Genomic DNA, 18,790 nt, shown 5'->3' with positions numbered 1-18,790 from the left:
TATACTACCCACCATTGTGACCTGTACGCTCTTGTTTGCTGGCCCTCACTACATATTCGTCGCCAAACCCACTGGCTCCAGGTAATCTATAAATCACTTCTAGGCAAATCCCCGCCTTATCTTAGATCATTGGTCACCATAGCAACACCCACCCGTAGTATGCGTTCCAGCAGGTATATCTCATTGGTCATCCCCAAAGCCAACACCTCCTTTGGCCGCCATTCCTTCCAGTTGTCTGCTGCCAATGACTGGAACGAACTGCAAAAGTCTCTGAAGCTGGAGACTCTTATCTCCCGTCAGTTGTCAGAGCAGCTTACCGATCACTGCACCTGTACACAGCCATTCTGAAATTAGCCCACCCAACTACCTCATCCCCATATTGATATTTATTTTGCTAATTTGCACCCCAGTATCTCTATTTGCACATCATCTTTTGCACAGCTATCATTCCAGTTTTAATTACAAAATTGTAACTATTTTTGCACTATGGCCTATTTATTTATTTCCTTAACTCCATAACTTACTACATTCATACACACTGTATATATATTTTCTGTTGTATTTTTTACTTTATGTTTTGTTTACCCCATATGTAACTCTGTGTTGTTGTTTTTATCGCACTGCTTTGCTTTATCTTGGCCAGGTCGCAGTTGTAAATGAGAACTTGTTCTCAACTGGCTTACCTGGTTAAATAAAGGTGAAATAAAAAAATACAAAATACAAAATAGTGTACTACTTTTGACCAGAGCCCTGTGGTCACTGTACGGAATAGGGTGCCCTTAAGGACGGCACCATTGAGTCAGGCAGTAACTGGTGGAGGGAAACTCACTGACCATTCGACCATGCTACTGGACTGGTATGTATTAATCTCAGCAGGTAATAAGAAGAGCCAATTGGAAATAACGATTCCTTCTGTACAGATCAGCAGATATTGCTGGGAGAAATAATCTGTGAGATTGGATTATTTTTGTAAACACAGACTGGAGGATCTATAACGATAGGGCTATTAGTGACATCTTCTATTTCTCATTATCTTGGACTATCATGTTTATCTGTCCCTCGGGGCTCAAGGGCATGAAAACACTCTGCAGTCAGTCTTCTAGTCTGCCGTGGTGTTATGAGGTCTCCACACACGCACACACACACACACCGTAGCCTTGTTATGAGCATCACTCATAACAAGGCTACATGAGAGCTGAGATGAACAAAAAAAATCACCTTAGTAAACATCCCTGTCATTCATTGACTTCAAGCTTCCACATGACTGTTGCTGTAGTGTAAGGTAATATCTTAACATATTTCTTAACACATGATTGTTGCTGTAGTGTAAGGTCATCTCTTAACATATTTCTTAACACATGATTGTTGCTGTAGTGTAAGGTCATCTCTTAACATATTTCTTAACACATGATTGTTGCTGTAGTGTAAGGTCATCTCTTAACATATTTCTTAACACATGATTGTTGCTGTAGTGTAAGGTCATCTCTTAACATATTTGAGCATACACATATCTGTGTGTGCAACAAGTTCTCACAGTCTCACTGAAGAATCTGACATGTCTGTCAGGCATCACTCAAGCTCTGCCACCTTTCTCCGCAGGTGTGGAAGTGCGATAATGGCGGATGCGGTGGATTGAGACACATCCAATGCAAAAACAAAGATAGCTTAAACTGAAGGATTTTGATTGGAATTGCTTTATTATGTTACTTAGATTAACGCACTGGTGTGTCAATCGACTCTAGGGGGTTATGGTTTGGGTTAGGGTTAAAACAAAGCAACTGCACTGTTAAGTTTAGGCATTAATTCTAGCACTAGGATTAAACATACAAACCTCGGCGCCGGAGCTCGTGACTTGATGGTAATAGTGCTCACCATTGCCCGTAGTGGCCGGTTTTGAAGTAATCTTCCGATGTCCTGCTTACCTGGACGGACATCGAATTTCGCAGTGGATCTTGAGCGACCTGGCTGGTGTGTGTGTGTACTGTACGTGGTGTCTGTATGCAGAAGTCTCACTGTTCTGTATTCACACTGCTTCTACCAAGTGGTGCAGATTTGGCAAGGCCACAGCTCCCTGTGTGTGGTGTGTGTGTGTCTGAGAGTGTGGACCATTATGTAACAGTGTTGCTTCCGTCCCTCTCCTCGCCCCTACCTGGGCTTGAACCAGGGACCCTCTGCACACATCGACAACAGTCACCCTCGAAGCACCGTTACCCGTCGCTCCACAAAAGCCGTGGCCCTTGCAGAGCAAGGGAAACAACTACTTCAAGGTCTCAGAGCGAGTGACGTCACCGATTGAAACGCTACTAGTGCGCACCGCTAACTAGCTAGCCATTTCACACCGGTTACAATTACAGAGTGAGAGGGAGAAAACTGCGGGCACATACCAAACAAGACCCCTCACTGGCTCAGCAAGGATTGGACAATATCAAGTGCCCCTAGGCTAGCTTTTTACTGCATCAAGCACAGTAATGTTGACTGGCTGGCGTTGCAGCAGGAGATGTCAATTATGACACGTATTCAACAGAAGTGTGCTTCCAACAGAAGTGCTTCCAACAAAAAGAATATGAAGTTCAAATAAAAACCTTGGGGTTGTTCGGTTTCCAGATATCATGGGCCATTGCTTTTACAGGGCTAGCTGAATATATTTTGTGTTCAGGTAAGTGATGGGAAAAAAAGCATCTTAGGAAGCAGTAATGCCCTTGTCAACTGCTGTCAAACTCAATTTTAGAAAAGAACATCACTAAGAAAGGATTAAGAGCTTAGCAACTAAATGTACAGCCGCTGTCCTCAAAATACATCCTTGAATTGTTTTCATTGTTTTCTGGTACCGTATTTTGTCGTCATAACTGCCTCAGTGATAAGGTCTGGTTAGACCAAGAACACAATGAATGACAATTAAATGGACTGAGTAATGGGCCTGCTGATGTACTGACAAACTGCACAATATGCTATTTATCTACTTATATTGTCAATAAAACAAGTGCAGGGATACAGCTGCAAAATGACGTTAAAATGCATAGTTCATCTGTAGCATTAGCAACAAAATCCCTTTAGTAATTCAATATGTACATGATACTGCAGTTGATTTTGAAATAGTTTCTCAAGAGATGAAAGGAAAGGGCTCCCTGTTCTAGAAGGCATGTGACAGGAAATGAAAACATTGTCATACCACAGCTATAAAGAGACAACACATCGACGGGGCCGAAGTGGAGCAGGTCGAGAGCTTCAAGTTCCTCGGTGTCCAAATCACTACCCACTGGGCACAGACGTCAATTCAACGTCTATTCCACGTTGGTTCAACGTAATTTCAATGAAAGGACATGGAAACAACATTGATTCAACCAATGTGTGCCCAATGGGTAAGGACTTAAAATGGTCCACACACACTCATACAGTTGGGACCCCCTCAGGAGGTTGAAAAGATTTGGCATGGGCCCTCAAATCATCAAAACGTTCTACAGCTGCACCATTGAGAACATTTTGACTGGCTGCATCAGTGCTTGGTATGGCAACTGCACCGTCCTTGATTGCATGGAGCAACAAAGGGTGGTGCGGTCAGTTCAGTACTTCACTGGGGCCAAGCTCCCTGCCATCGAGGACCTCTGTATCAGGCAGTGTGAAAGGAAGGCCCAGAATATTGTTAAAGACTCCAGCCACACAAGCCATAGACTGTTCTCTCTGCTTCCGCATGGTGGGCGGTACCGGAGCACCAAGTCTGACACCAACAGGCTCCTGAACAGCTTCTATCCCCAAGCCATAAGATTGCTAAATAGCTAACAAAATGGCTACACGGACTATCTGCATTGACCCTTTTATGTAATTTTGATTTTTGCACTGACTCTATGCACACTCACAGGATTATACACACTCACTCATACACACTTAAACTGACACTCCAACACAGTGTGTTTTTGTTCTACTTTACTTATTTATATTATAAACTGGGTGGTTTGAGTCCTGAATGCTGATTGGCTGGGGGTATGACATTATTTATATTTTTTTACTGTTTTCATTACGTTGGTAACCAGTTTATAATAGCAATTAGGCACCGCGGGGGTTTGTGGTATATGGCCAATATACCACAGCCAATGGCTGTATCCGGGCACTGCATGTTACCTCGTGCTTAAAAACAGCCTTTAGCCGTGGTATATTGGCCATATACCACACCCCCTTAAGTATAATATTTTTACTACTGATATTGATTACTGCATTGTTGGGAAATAGCTTGCAAGAAAGACATTTCACTGTAGCTGTGTACTGGACAATAAAACTTGAAACAACAACATCAGACAAACAAAAAGCACTCTGCTCGGTACTGTAGACCATCTAAGGTAAAGGGTGTACTGGAGCTATGTTACAGAAGTCAGTTGGATAGGAGGAATGCTGTTTTTAAAATAGATCTCCTTAATTGGAGGATGATATTTGTCTCTGTAAAAGGGAAAAAAGCTGCAGAATGCTTGCTCTCAGCTCTAATTGTGGTGCATCAGTATGAGAGCCTGTGTGTGTGTGTGTGTGTGTGTGTCAATAGAGGCTCATCAGTGAGACTAGAGGTTTAATACAGCTTTTCTCAATGACCTTCTCCAGATAAGGAGTCTGACCTTTTACTATTCTAATTTTATTAACGGTTATTATTACTTCCTTTATCAGCTCAATCACAACTCTCCATTCTGTAAAACAACTTCAATAATCTCTCATCTCCCCACTCTGTCTTTCTTTGTCTCTCTCTCCTCTCATTTCCCTCTTTCCCTCTCCCCCTCTCTGTCTTTGAATTTCTCTCTCCATATTTTCCCTTTCCCATGTCTCCTATATAGTGGACAAATTAAAATGATAATGGAATGCATAGTGATACAAAGGAGATCTAAGGTGTTTGTCTTTCTCTCAAGCGGCATATGTTTTATTATGATAATGCTATTTTATTTATAAAAGCAAGTTATTCTCTGTGATAAGAATAACTTAAAAACATGCCTAGCAGGAAATGGCATTATTGGTTACTCAAACGCAGCGGGGTTGTCCCATTTTCACAGTTCATTTATTGGAAATAAATATATTTTAAAATATATATATATATCCTATATAATGTACGATCTACTGTCCTCAAACTCAACTCTGGACCTCGAAGCCAATTCCACTGCATATTGTCGTTGTTCCCCTCTGATCAGGGACTGATTTAGACCTCGGACATCAGGTGGGTGCAATTAATGATCAGGTAGAACAGAAAACTCCAGACCTCGTAGGGTAAGAGTTGAATAGCCCTGATCTACTGTATATTGTGCACTATATAGGGAATAGGGTGCCATTTGAGACATATCCTAGGTGTACTACAGGACTGGATTTAGTCCTGTATGACCAGGTGAGGTTGTGTGGCTGGCATCTCACTGATCCACCTGTTTGGAGAGAGAGGTGAGAGAGAGAGAGAGAGAGAGAGAGAGAGAGAGAGAGAGAGAGAGAGAGAGAGAGAGAGAGAGAGAGAGAGAGAGAGAGAGAGAGAGAGAGAGAGAGAGAGAGAGAGAGAGAGAGAGAGAGAGAGAGAGAGAGAGAGAGAGAGAGAGAGAGAGAGAGAGAGAGAGAGAGAGAGAGAGAGAGAGAGAGAGAGAGAGAGAGAGAGAGAGAGAGAGAGAGAGAGAGAGAGAGAGAGAGAGAGAGAGAGAGAGAGAGAGAGAGAGAGAGAGAGAGAGAGAGAGAGAGAGAGAGAGAGAGAGAGAAGATTGTTTACTGGAGAAACTGACCTCCTATTCGTCACATCAAATTATCCACCAATGAAACACTTCAGTTTTAATTTCTCCTGAGGGATCTCCCTATTCTCCCAACCTAGCCCTCTGAATGTCATATCCCATACAGAATTTCATCAAATGGGGGTTTTATGGATATAAATGTGGGACATAAGGTTACTGTATATGAATGATTAAAGGATATATCAATAGGGAGCTGTCCATAGATAAACACTTTCTAATACTGTAATCTATTATAGATAAAGTCATCTAAAGACTACTGTCATCAGGTGGGACCCAGTGTTGTATCGACCATAATGCATTGCTAGAGTTGTTCCAAGCCATCATTACACTATCCTACTGGAAACATTACATCAACGTTTGGTCTTCCAAGTGGGTTTGAGATAGAGTCAGGGATAGGGTTGCAAAATTCCGGGAACATTCAATAAATTCCCTGGTTTTCCAGAAATCCTGGTTGGAGGATTCCGGATTTCCTGCTTATTCCCTCCCTATTCCAGGAATCCTCCAACTGGGATTTTGGGAAAACCATGGAATTTATTGAAAGTTCCCGGAATATCATATCAGCATTATGTTATGTATGATGTCTACCATAAACAGAATATTATAACACTGTAGCTAGTAGGCTACATTTGATGAGTTTAAACTGTTTCACATTTGTGTGTTTTCATCAGAAAATATTACTTATGGGTACCTAAATTTGTGTGTAAAATATGACTGTTCTCAAATATTTAATTCATAGATTTTAGATGTGAATTTAAAATCTATGAACTATATATCCATTTTTTAGCTGGAATGGAACGTTCGTATCCTGTATATTTGGCTCTGATATGTGGTTGTCTCACCGAGCTATCTTAAGATGAATGCACTAACTGTAAGCCGCTCTGGATAAGAGCATCTGCTAAATGACTAAAATGCAAATGTAAATGTTTTACACACAGCTCTCATATTACTATATATATATATATATATATATATATATATATATACACACACACAGTGGGGAAAAAAAGTATTTAGTCAGCCACCAATTGTGCAAGTTCTCCCACTTAAAAAGATGAGAGAGGCCTGTAATTTTCATCATAGGTACACGTCAACTATGACAGACAAATTGAGGAAATAAATTCCAGAAAATCACATTGTAGGATTTTTTATGAATTTATTTGCAAATTATGGTGGAAAATAAGTATTTGGTCAATAACAAAAGTTTCTCAATACTTTGTTATATACCCTTTGTTGGCAATGACACAGGTCAAACGTTTTCTGTAAGTCTTCACAAGGTTTTCACACACTGTTGCTGGTATTTTGGCCCATTCCTCCATGCAGATCTCCTCTAGAGCAGTGATGTTTTGGGGCTGTCGCTGGGCAACACGGACTTTCAACTCCCTCCAAAGATTTTCTATGGGGTTGAGATCTGGAGACTGGCTAGGCCACTCCAGGACCTTGAAATGCTTCATATTGTATAAGATTAAATGTAACAGCCATATTCTCATTCTAAGCATGTATATTTTAGCAAACAATGAGTGTAGTAAAACTACTAGACTAGTTGATATCACAGTGTGTATGACACTTGACCATTACACACCTACTCATGCAAAGAGCATCACCTGGATGAAATCAAATTTAGAAAAGTGTCGGCCAAATAAACTATTTGCTTGTTGTCGGAGCCAAGGTTGGCGCGGGTGACTGAATTGATAACTACTTGCTGCTGTCAGATGTGTATACGCCAGTGACTGCTTGCGTTTATTGTTTGCTTGCGGGCTCATTTCTTTGTGACAGGCCCCAACGATGTGCCTTCATTTCAGTCTTAATGAGAGAGTGTACATGCGGAACAGGAAAGCATTAGGGTGCCGCAGCCACAACTAATCCAAACAGCCTTCTCTCTGTTGTCGTTCCTTCACTGTAATAACATGAGCGCAGCTGAGGCCAAATTAAACCTGTAATTTTGGGAAATAAAAAAATTATAATTGTGGCGGATGTGTCGGCACGCTACAATGCTCTCTGAGTCTGAGCCCTGCAGACAGTCTAGTTGGTGCTGATGAAGGAATGTCCAGTGAGATTATGCAATATACCCATCCTTGTCATTGACAGTGAGACAATTGGAAGTGTCATGTTTATCATCACCAGTCGAATTACCGGTTTGGCTTGGAGTTCTTGGTTGTACTTTTGACTTTGACTTTGCAATATCCTGGACTTTTTTTGCAGGTGCATTACAACACTGTCGTCTTTACAATATACTGTATCTGGCCTACACACAATACCCCATAATGTCAAAGCGGAATTATGTTTTTAGAACATTTTAATGTTTTATTAAAAATGGAAATCTGAAATGTCTCGAAAGTATTCAACTCCTTTGTTATGGCAAGCCCAAAATAAGTTCAAGAGTAAAAATGTGCTTAATAAGTCACAAAATAAGTTGCTTGGAATCACTCTGTGTGCAATAATAGTGTTTAACATGATTTTTGAATGACTACCTCATATCTGTACCTCACACATACAATTATCTGTAAGGTCCCTCAGTCGAGCAGTGAATTTCAAACACAGATTTAACCACAAAGACCAGGGAGTGGCACCTATTGGTAGATTGGTAAAAACTAAAAAAAGCAAACATTGAATATCCCTTTGAGTATGGTGAAGTTATTAATTGCACTTGATATTGATACACCCAGTCACTACAAAGATACAGACACCCTTCCTTAGTTGCCGGAGTGGAAGGAAACCGCTCAGGGATTTTCAAATCAAATCACATGCGCTTAATACAACAGGTGTAGACCTTACAGTGAAATGCTTACTTACACGCCCTTAACCAACAATGCAGTTTTAAGAAAATAGAGTTAAGAAAATATTTACTAAATAAACTAAAGTAAAAAAATAACAAAGTAACACAATAAAATAACAATGAGGCTATATACAGGGAGTACCGGTACCGAGTCAATGTGTGGGGTACAGGTTAGTCGAGGTCATTTGTACATGTAGGTAGGGGTAAAGTGACTATGCATAGATAATAAACAGCGAGTAGCAGCAGTGTAAAAACTATAGTGCCCTGTTTGCAATAAGGCACTATAGTAATATTGCGAAAAATGTGGCAAAGAAATTAACTTTATGTCCTGAATACAAAGCGTTATGTTTGGGGCAAATCCAACACAACACATCACTGAGTACCACTCTTCATATTTCCAAGCATGGTGGTGGCTACATCATGTTTTGGATATGCTTGTCATCGGGAAGGACTAGGGAGTTTTTAGGATAAAAAGAAACGGAATAGAGCTAAGCACAGGCAAAATCCTAGAGCAAAACCTGGTTCGGTCTGCTTTTCAACAGACACTGGGAGACAAATTCACCTTTCAGCAGGACAATAACCTAAAACACAAGGCCAAAAATACACTGGAGTTGCTTACCAAAACGACATTGAATGTTCCTGAGTGGCCTAGTTACAGTTTTGACTTAAATCGGCTTAAAGATCTATGGCAAGACTTAAAAATGGCTGTCCAGCAATGATCAACAACCAACTTAACAGAGCTTAAATAAAAAATAAAAAGATATTGTACAATCCAGGTGTGCAAAGCTCTTAGAGACTTACCCAGAAAGACTCACAGCTGTAATCGCTGCCAAAGGTGATTCTAACATGTATTAACTCAGGGTTGTAAATACTTATGTAAATTTCATTTTCAATAAATTAGCAAGAATTTCTGAAAAACATGTTTTCACTATGTCATTATGGGTTATTGTGTGTAGACGGTTGAGACAACATTTTTCAACCATTTTGAATTCAGGCTGTAACACAACAAAATGTGGAGTAAGTCAAGGGGTATGAACAAAGTTCTTGTGAACAAAAATAAAAGTATATTTTGAAAAACATTTCAAGTGACTTTTTAGAATAGGATACAGACAAATATTAACTTGCAAATGGGCAAATGTACATGTCTAAGGGGGGCCTTGCAGAGGGGCACTTACTCTGGTACAGTCCAATCTGTCTTAGGGCCATGGCCATTAATACCGTACTGAATACCAGTGTGACTGTTAATGTGGATATATTCAATTGAACAATCACTTTGTACTCTTTCTCTGATGTTGTATGATTCATTTCCTAGTATTTTTCTCACTTCCCCTATGTCAGGTTGTTACTACTGCTGCTCTACATACTGTATGGTTTGAAACTTAATGGAATATTTTCAAAGTATAATACAAAATTATCAAAAATAAAATATAATGGCTGCCTCTCTCCTGCATGAAATTAACACATGCAATACACCCTCTAGACTTAAGCTGCTATCATTTAATCAGAGATCATATACAGTATGATAATTCAGAATGATTCACACTATGACAGATCATTAGTCTGTGAACTCTATGAACTTGGAGAGGCACTTCTCACTATCTTACTTGTTCGTGGCCTTTCTCCCTCTCTGCCTGTCCGTCTGTCCATGGGTATCGTCATGGCTGCCTCTCTCCTGCATGAAGTTAACACATTCAATACACCCTCTAGACCAGGGATGGGCAACTTTGAGTATACAAAACAGGAACACCTTCCTAATATTGAGTTGCCCCTTTTGCCCTCAGAACAGCCTCAATTCATCGGGGCATAGACTCTACAAGGAGTCGAAAGCATTCCACAGGGATGCTGGTGTTCAATGCTTCCCACAGTTGTGTTAAGTTGGCTGGATGTCCTTTGGGCAGTGGACCATCCTTGATATACACGGCAAACTGTTGAGCGTGAAAAACCCAGCAGCGTTGCAGTTCTTGACACACTCAAACCAGTGCACCTGGCACCTACTACCACACACCAATCAAAGGCACTTAAATATTTTGTCTTGCCCACTCACCCTCTGAATGGCACCAATACACAATCCATGTCTCAATTGTCTCAAGGCTTTAAAATCCTTCTTTAACCTGTCTTCTCCCCTTCATCTACACTGATTTGAAGTGGATTTAACAAGTAAAATCAATAAGGGATCATAGCTTTCACCTTGATTCACCTGGTCAATCTATGTCATGGAAAGAGCAGGTGTTCATGTTAATGTTTTGTACACTCAGTGTATATACAGTTAAAGTGATTTCCTTTCAATTGTCACACACAGCGGAAACTCCAGGAATTATCAACACACTATTAAACATGTCATTGAACAGAACACAATATTATGAGAATGTAGCTAGGTTTCCATCCAATTGGCGACAGGTTTTCATGTGTATATTCAAAATATGTGAATTCTCCCACCAGTGGTGTGATTCCACCAAACAGACTTGTTGCAGATAGAAATCAGTGCGTGATGACATAAAAATGTAATTTTTCGCTTAAATTTTCATGTACCGAATAAAATATAAAGTTCAATGTGTTTCCATCGCATTTTCAACTCTACCGTTTTGTCACAAAAACTGTTGCGTTAAATAGCAAGTGTGCCTACTCTGGTCTTGGCACGTATGCTCTTGTCATCGGCTCGCAGATACAGTCCGGATAGGCTGTGCGGGTAGGCTAGTGTAGTTGAAAATAGAGAGAGTGAATAAATGTGAACGATGATGAAGGCCAGTGATGAAGACGCGTCTAGCGCCTTGCTGGCGCCAGGGGCCAGCGTGATGACACAATCACGATTTATGGCATTGTTTGGATGGCCTACCATCTGTGGGCTATCACAGAGGTCAAACACCTTATCTGTGGTAATCTCAAGGAGGAGACATTCCCACAGAAGTCCTAGGGTCACTGAAGCCAGGAGAGGTGTGAAGACTGATGAAACTTGAATCGACTAAATGAATGTTACTTGGTGAATTAAATTGTCATGTTTGGATTGTTTCAAGAGTTCATAAAGAGCTATGCATTTTTATATGTTTCATTGTACTGTAAGTGGTATGGATTTATTGTTACAGAGAAACTGTGTTATTCTGTTCGTCGGACGGCGGATAGTTCAAAGAGGAGCGACACAGGGGTGTGCCCGTATAATTTAGATAAGAGTTGTGATGATTAGATCCAAGTATTTGTGTGTTGTTTTCATGCCTTTGTTTTAACTTTTTGGGCCATGCAAAGTGATGTTAATTAGACGATAGGAGATACTGGGAGTTGGCGCTCTTGGAAGAATAAAAGCTGGGCTTAAATTTCATTGGTAAACCGATCTCCTGATGTACATTTGTAAGTCATAGTGGTGAGTTTCTATGCTGTTAAGACTTAGGATATTTTGTATTCTTTATATCGTGAACATTTCTAGTATGTACCATTTCCTAATTGCATTCTTATTGCGTAACTGTAATAAATCGGATTACTTTTAAATGGATACAGTAGTCCTCACATTTCTGAGTAATATTCCTTGAATTATTAATTGGTGAAATGTCTAATGGTAAATGTTATTCACAATACACATAGCATATGTGACTCTTTCAGGAAACTAGGCGTATGTCGCATGTCACTACCTCACAGGAGAGACATTTGAACAAACATTTATTTTCTATCAAAATGCGTTTTTTGGCAGAAATGCCTTCTGGAACATGTGAACTTTCATCTGCCTTAATAACAAACTTGTATTCCATCCATAAATAGAAATACAATTGTTAAATTACGAGCCGGAGAGACTTCCGGTCGGGCGATGTAAGAAGACGTGTTTGAGAGAGGTCCCCAATTAAACTTTAATTTTAACGTTTTTTACACGCCACTATTCGTTTTTATGTGGATGTATCAGTTGGTCATATTCTTTTAATCACTTTTCATGGTACCATGAGCAAAACCAACCCGAAGAGAATTGCTACGACTAACACATCGTCGAAGGGCGAACCAATTACTCAAACACCGAAAATGTCTGCCGTGGCCAGCCCTGCTGCAGAGTCGGAGGCCTTGTCTATGACCACGCTTGTAGCTGAGCTAGCTAAACAAAGAAGTAGCCTAAAAGAGGATATGGCTTCTCTCATCAGCACTTCACTGTCACCTCTCCAAACTTCCATTGATGCCTTTTGAGAAACAGTCAACACGTTTGGGCGAAGCCTTACTACACTAGAAGGTTTCTCCACTGACAACACCGAGCGGATTGCCGAGCTAGAGGCAGCTGTCTCTCATATGAAAACGGCCAACACAGCTCTACTTTCCAAGGTAGATTAGTTGGAGAATTATACCAGAAGGGAAAACATCCGGATCATTGGCGTCATGGAGGGAATTGAGACTGGAGTCAACCCTGTGAAATTTGTCTCCGACATGCTGGTGGAAGTGATGGGTAACGGTGTCTTTGACAAGCCGGAATGCGACCGAGCGCACAGATCCCTCGACCCCAAACCCAACTGAAGGGAGTGGCCTAGGGCAATCATAGCCCGCTTTCATCATTACCAAGACAAGGAACGTGCAATTCACTGGACGAGGGAGCATCTACCAAAATTCCGTGGCCAAGATATACGATTCTACCTGGACCTGAGAGCCAATCTCGTGAATAAAAGAGCTGAATTCAAGGACATCAAAACCTGTCTCTACAAGAAGGGGATAACGTTTCAGCTCGTACACCCTGCCAGTCTTCGTGTCTTTTACGAGGGAGAGACACACATTTTTGACAAACTGGCAGAGGCTAAAGCATTCTATGTCCGGTGCATAGAGTAAAGTTGATAGAGGAAGCGGCCTGGCTGGCTAGCCATGGCAGGAGGAATATGTGAATTTAGCTAAGCACTTCCCCACCATTTCTAGCAGCTAGGTAGCTGAGATATAGCTTGACATATGGACAACTACCTAGCTAGCTACATCTAGAATCGACTGAACGAAGACCTGTATCCATGTAAGTAACATTGGCTGGCTGACTAGCTTAGCTGGCACTAGTAACACGTTAAATATCCAACATGGGTTTGTTATGTTTTTGTTTGAACTAAGTAGGCATTAGCTAGTCATTTAACGTTACCTCTCTAAAGACTATTTACTAATGCTACAATCTCAGGGTTTGACTCTGGTTAATTTCTTGTTTGCATTTGCTTTCATGTGACTGTAATGCCTTTGTCTGATTGAGTGGGTGTTTGGATATATTTAGCTTTCGCCTCTACCGAGATTCACTGACGTTGGAATATTTTGGCCTTCGTGTTTGTGGGTTGCGTTCCCTGCTGTAGTCTTTGTGGTTGCGCTGCGCATGAGTATCATATTTTACTCCCTGTGGTTGTGGACACAATTGCGCGGTGCGGCTGCGGAAGCGTGGCGTGAAGTGCGCCCCTAACACAACCCATGGGCCAAAGTCTTGACCAACAGAAGCATTTTATTTGGCTATTTGCGGTTGTTAAAGCCAATGGAGGATGTAACTGATCAACTATTGAGTGACACTGTTAATATTTGAGTTTAAACTAAATAATTATGTTAATAATTGGGAGCCCTCACATTCAACTTCAACAGTATTTTGCCTAACTATTTGGTACATGCTTTTTCTTTTGTCACAAGATATGATTGGTGGTCTTATACAGGCTTTTCATCTCTATTCCAGTCTTAATTTAGTAATCTCAACTTTTAATGACTGACAATTCAGATATTGGGGTGGGAGTTCGGGGGTCAGCTATTAGGTTTACAAGCTGGAACGTCAAGGTAATGAATGGCCTGGTTAAACGGGCTAGAGTTTTTGCTAATCTTAAGAATTAAAAAAACGATATAGCATTCTTACAAGAAACACATCTGTGTACAGCAGATCATGGTAGACTCTGTAAAGCTTGGGTAGGACAAATATTCCATTCAAAATTCAATGCTACGGCAAGGGGAACAGAATACATTCATAAGAAAGTACAATTTACGGCTGCTGACAGAATCTCGGATCCACAGGGGCGTTTTGTTATGGTATCTGGTTCGCTCTTTCACACCTCTGTTTGCTTGTACAGTTGAAGTCGGATGGTTACATACACTTAGATTGGAGTCATTAAAACTCGTTTTTCAAACACTGCACAAATTTCTTGTTAACAAACTATGGTTTTGTCAAATCGGTTATTTTGTGCATGACACAAGTAATTTTTCCAACAATTGTTTACAGACAGATTATTTCACTTATAATTCACTGTATCACAATTGTGGGTCAGAAGTTTACATACACTAAGTTGACGGTGCCTTTAAGCAGCTTGGAAAGGTCCAGAAAATGATGTCATGGCTTTAGGAGCTTCTGATAGGCTAATTGACATCATTTGAGTCAATTGGTGGTGTACCTTTGGATGTATTTCAAGGCCTACCTTCAAACTCAGTGCCTCTTCGCTTGACATCATGGGAAAATCAAAAGAAATCAGCCAAGACCTCAGAAAAAAAATTGTAGACCTCCACAAGTCTGGTTCATCCTTCGGAGCAATTTCCAAATGCCTAAAGGTACCACGTTCATCTGTACAAACAATAGTACGCAAGTATAAACACCATGGGACCACACAGCCGTCATACCGCTCAGGTAGGAGACGCATTCTGTCTCCTAGTGATGAACGTACTTTGCTGCGAAAAGTGCAAATCAATCCCAGAACAACAGCAAAGGACCTTGTGAAGATTGTGGAGGAAACAGGTACAAAAGTATCTACAGTGGGGAGAACAAGTATTTGATACACTGCCGATTTTGCAGGTTTTCCTACTTACAAAGCATGTAGAGGTCTGTCATTTTTATCATAGGTACACTTCAACTGTGAGTGACGGAATCTAAAACAAAAATCCAGAAAATCACATTGTATGATTTTTAAATAATTAATTTGCATTTTATTGCATGACATAAGTATTTGATCACCTACCAACCAGTAAGAATTCCGGCTCTCACAGACCTGTTAGTTTTTCTTTAAGAAGCCCTCCTGTTCTCCACTCATTACCTGTATTAACTGCACCTGTTGAACTCGTTACCTGTATAAAAGACATCTGTCCACACACTCAATCAAACAGACTCCAACCTCTCCATAATGGCCAAGACCAGAGAGCTGTGTAAGGACATCAGGGATAAAATTGTAGACCTGCACAAGGCTGGGATGGGCTACAGGACAATAGGCAAGCAGCTTGGTGAGAAGGCAACAACTGTTGGCGCAATTATTAGAAAATGGAAGAAGTTCAAGATGACGGTCAATCACCCTCAGTCTGGGGCTCCATGCAAGATCATGAGGAAGGTGAGGGATCAGCCCAGAACTACACGGCAGGACCTGGTCAATGACCTGAAGAGAGCTGGGACCACAGTATCAAAGAAAACCATTAGTAACACACTACGCCGTCATGGATTAAAATCCTGCAGCGCACGCAAGGTCCCCCTGCTCAAGCCAGCGCATGTCCAGGCCTGTCTGAAGTTTGCCAATGACCATCTGGATGATCCAGAGGAGGAATGGGAGAAGGTCATGTGGTCTGATGAGACAAAAATAGAGCTTTTTGGTCTAAACTCCACTCGCCGTGTTTGGAGGAAGAAGAAGGATGAGTACAACCCCAATAACACCATCCCAACCGTGAAGCATGGAGGTGGAAACATCATTCTTTGGGGATGCTTTTCTGCAAAGGGGACAGGACGACTGCACCGTATTGAGGGGAGGATGGATGGGGCCATGTATCGCGAGATCTTGGCCAACAACCTCCTTCCGTCAGTAAGAGCATTGAAGATGGGTCGTGGCTGGGTTTTCCAGCATGAAAATGACCCGAAACACACAGCCAGGGCAACTAAGGAGTGGCTCCGTAAGAAGCATCTCAAGGTCCTGGAGTGGCCTAGCCAGTCTCCAGACCTGAACCCAATAGAAAATCTTTGGAGGGAGCTGAAAGTCCGTATTGCCCAGCGACAGCCCCGAAACCTGAAGGATCTGGAGAAGGTCTGTATGGAGGAGTGGGCCAAAATCTGTGCTGCAGTGTGTGCAAACCTGGTCAAGACCTACAGGAAACATATTACCTCTAATCAAGCAAGGAAGAAGCCACTGCTCCAAAACAGCCATAAAAAAGCCAGACCACGGTTTGCAACTGCACATGGGGACAAAGATCGTACTTTTTGGACAAATGTCCTCTGGTCTGATGAAACAAAAATAGAACTGTTTGGCCATAATGACCATCGTTATGTTTGGATGAAAAAGGGGGTTGCTTGCAAGCCGAAGAACACCATCCCAACCGTGAAGCACGGGGGTGGCAGCATCATGCTGTGGGGGTGCTTTGCTGCAGGAGGGACTGGTGCACTTCACAAAATAGATGGCATCATGAGGAAGGAAAATTATGTGGATATATTGAAGCAACATCTCAAGACATCAGTCAGGAAGTTAAAGCTTGGTCGCAAATGGGTCTTCCAAATGGACAATGACCCCAAGCATACTTCCATAGTTGTGGAAAAATGGCTTAAGGACAACAAAGTCAAGGTATTGGAGTGGCCATCACAAATCCCTGACCTCAATCCTATAGAAAATGTGTGGGCAGAACTGAAAAGGCGTGTGCGAGCAAGGAGGCCTACAAACCTGACTCAGTTACACCAGCTCTGTCAGGAGGAATGGGCCAAAATTCACCCAACTTAGTGTGGGAAGCTTGTGGAAGGCTACCCGAAACGTTTGACCCAAGTTAAACAATTTAAAAGGCAATGCTACCAAATACTAATTGAGTGTATGTAAACTTCTGACCCACTGGGAATGTGATGAAAGAAATAAAAGCTGAAATAAATCATTCTCTCTAGTATTATTCTGACATTTCACATTCTTAAAATAAAGTGGTGATCCTAACTGACCTAAGAAAGGGAATTCTTACTAGGATGTCATTTGGCTAAGGTGTATGTAAACTTCCGACTTCAACTGTAAATGTTTATGCTCCCAATTGGGATGATGTTGATTTAATTAACAAACGTATTTATTTGCTGCCCAATCTCAACTCACACCATTTAATTTTTGGAGGCGACTTGAATTGTGTGATCCACCCATTCTAGGACCGTTCAAACCCTAGATCATTATCTCCCTAAAAAATGTCCAGTGCTTTGTCTGCATTTATGAGCCAGGCAGGATGTGTAGATCCATGGAGATTCCTTTTTCCCAGTAACAAAGAATTTTCTTTTTCACATGTGCACAATTCCTATTCTAGAATAGACTACTTTTTCGTAGATAAAGCCCTTTTCTCCTCTGTTAAGAAAGTAGAATTCTCTGCCATTGTTATTGGTGACCATGCTCCTCTGTCGCTCAACCTCTCATTTTAATTGAACTATACAGATCACCCTCCATGGAGACTTAACTCATCTTTACTTTCAAACAATTCATTCTGCACCATTCTATCGAATAGAATGTATGTCTTTATTGAGACAAATAAAACAGATTCGATCTCTCCATCTACACTTTGGGAAACACTTAAAAGTTGTTCTTAGAGGCTAAATAATTTCCTATTCCTCTCTTCTCAATAAACAACGGACATTTAAACAACAGCTGATCGACGCAATTCTGGAATTAGACCAACAATACTCCGCCTCTCCATCACCAGAACTTTACAAAGAAAGGCTGAGTCTTCAAACTTAGTACACTTTACTATCCACAGATAAGGCTGAGCAGAAGCATGCGGTTTTGTTTACGAACATGGAGAAAAGGCTGGTCGACTTCTAGCTCATCAACTCAAGTGCAAATCTGCCTCACAGCTGATACATTAAATTCACAACACCTCGGGTGTCTTAACAGTTAGTCCCACTGAAATCAATACTTCTTTTTTAAAATTGTTTTATTCAGATCTTTACACATCAGAATCACCTGAAGACAATTCAATTATGAATGATTTTCTTGACAATTTGGAAACTCATACCATTAGTACAGAGAAGAGTGAGGAAATTGATCAACCTTTGCAGTTAGAGGAGATTATTAATTCAATTACAGCAATGCAAAGTGGGAAATCGAATCGAATTCTACAATAAGTTTTCTGCCAAACTGGCCCCCCTCCTGCTTGAAATGTTTGAAAACGCCCTGTACCAGGGTGTTTTACCCCAAACCCTGACAGAGGCGTCGATCACACTTTTGTGAAAACCCGGCAAAGATGCACCTGAGTGAGGCTCATATAGACCGATCTCACTTTTAAATGCAGATGTAAAAATATTAGCGAAATTGCTTGCCTCTTGAATAGAATCCACTATGGCAGACATCATATCAACGGATCAGACAGAGTTATTAAGGGTCGCCAATCCTTTTCGAACTTTCAAAATCTGCTT

General features: G+C 41.1%; 1 protein-coding gene across 1 annotated transcript in view; it reads right to left on the bottom strand.

Annotated features, from left to right (window-relative positions):
• Positions 1-4,908: 4,908 nt before the first annotated feature.
• LOC311145539 (proton-coupled folate transporter) overlaps positions 4,909-18,790 on the bottom strand; it is a 49,594-nt gene continuing 35,712 nt past the window's right edge. Inside the window, exon 8 of the mRNA XM_084181808.1 lies at positions 4,909-5,384. Within this exon, the coding sequence (XP_084037934.1) occupies positions 5,333-5,384 (52 nt within the window). The 3' untranslated portion in view covers positions 4,909-5,332. The remainder of the gene's footprint in view (positions 5,385-18,790) is intronic.

Source organism: Coregonus lavaretus (assembly GCF_964263955.1).
Source record: "Coregonus lavaretus genome assembly, chromosome: 18".
In the NCBI taxonomy this organism is placed as follows: domain Eukaryota; kingdom Metazoa; phylum Chordata; class Actinopteri; order Salmoniformes; family Salmonidae; genus Coregonus; species Coregonus lavaretus.
Note: the sequence above shows the minus strand (reverse complement) of the source record. Positions and strands in the feature narration are given on the sequence as shown.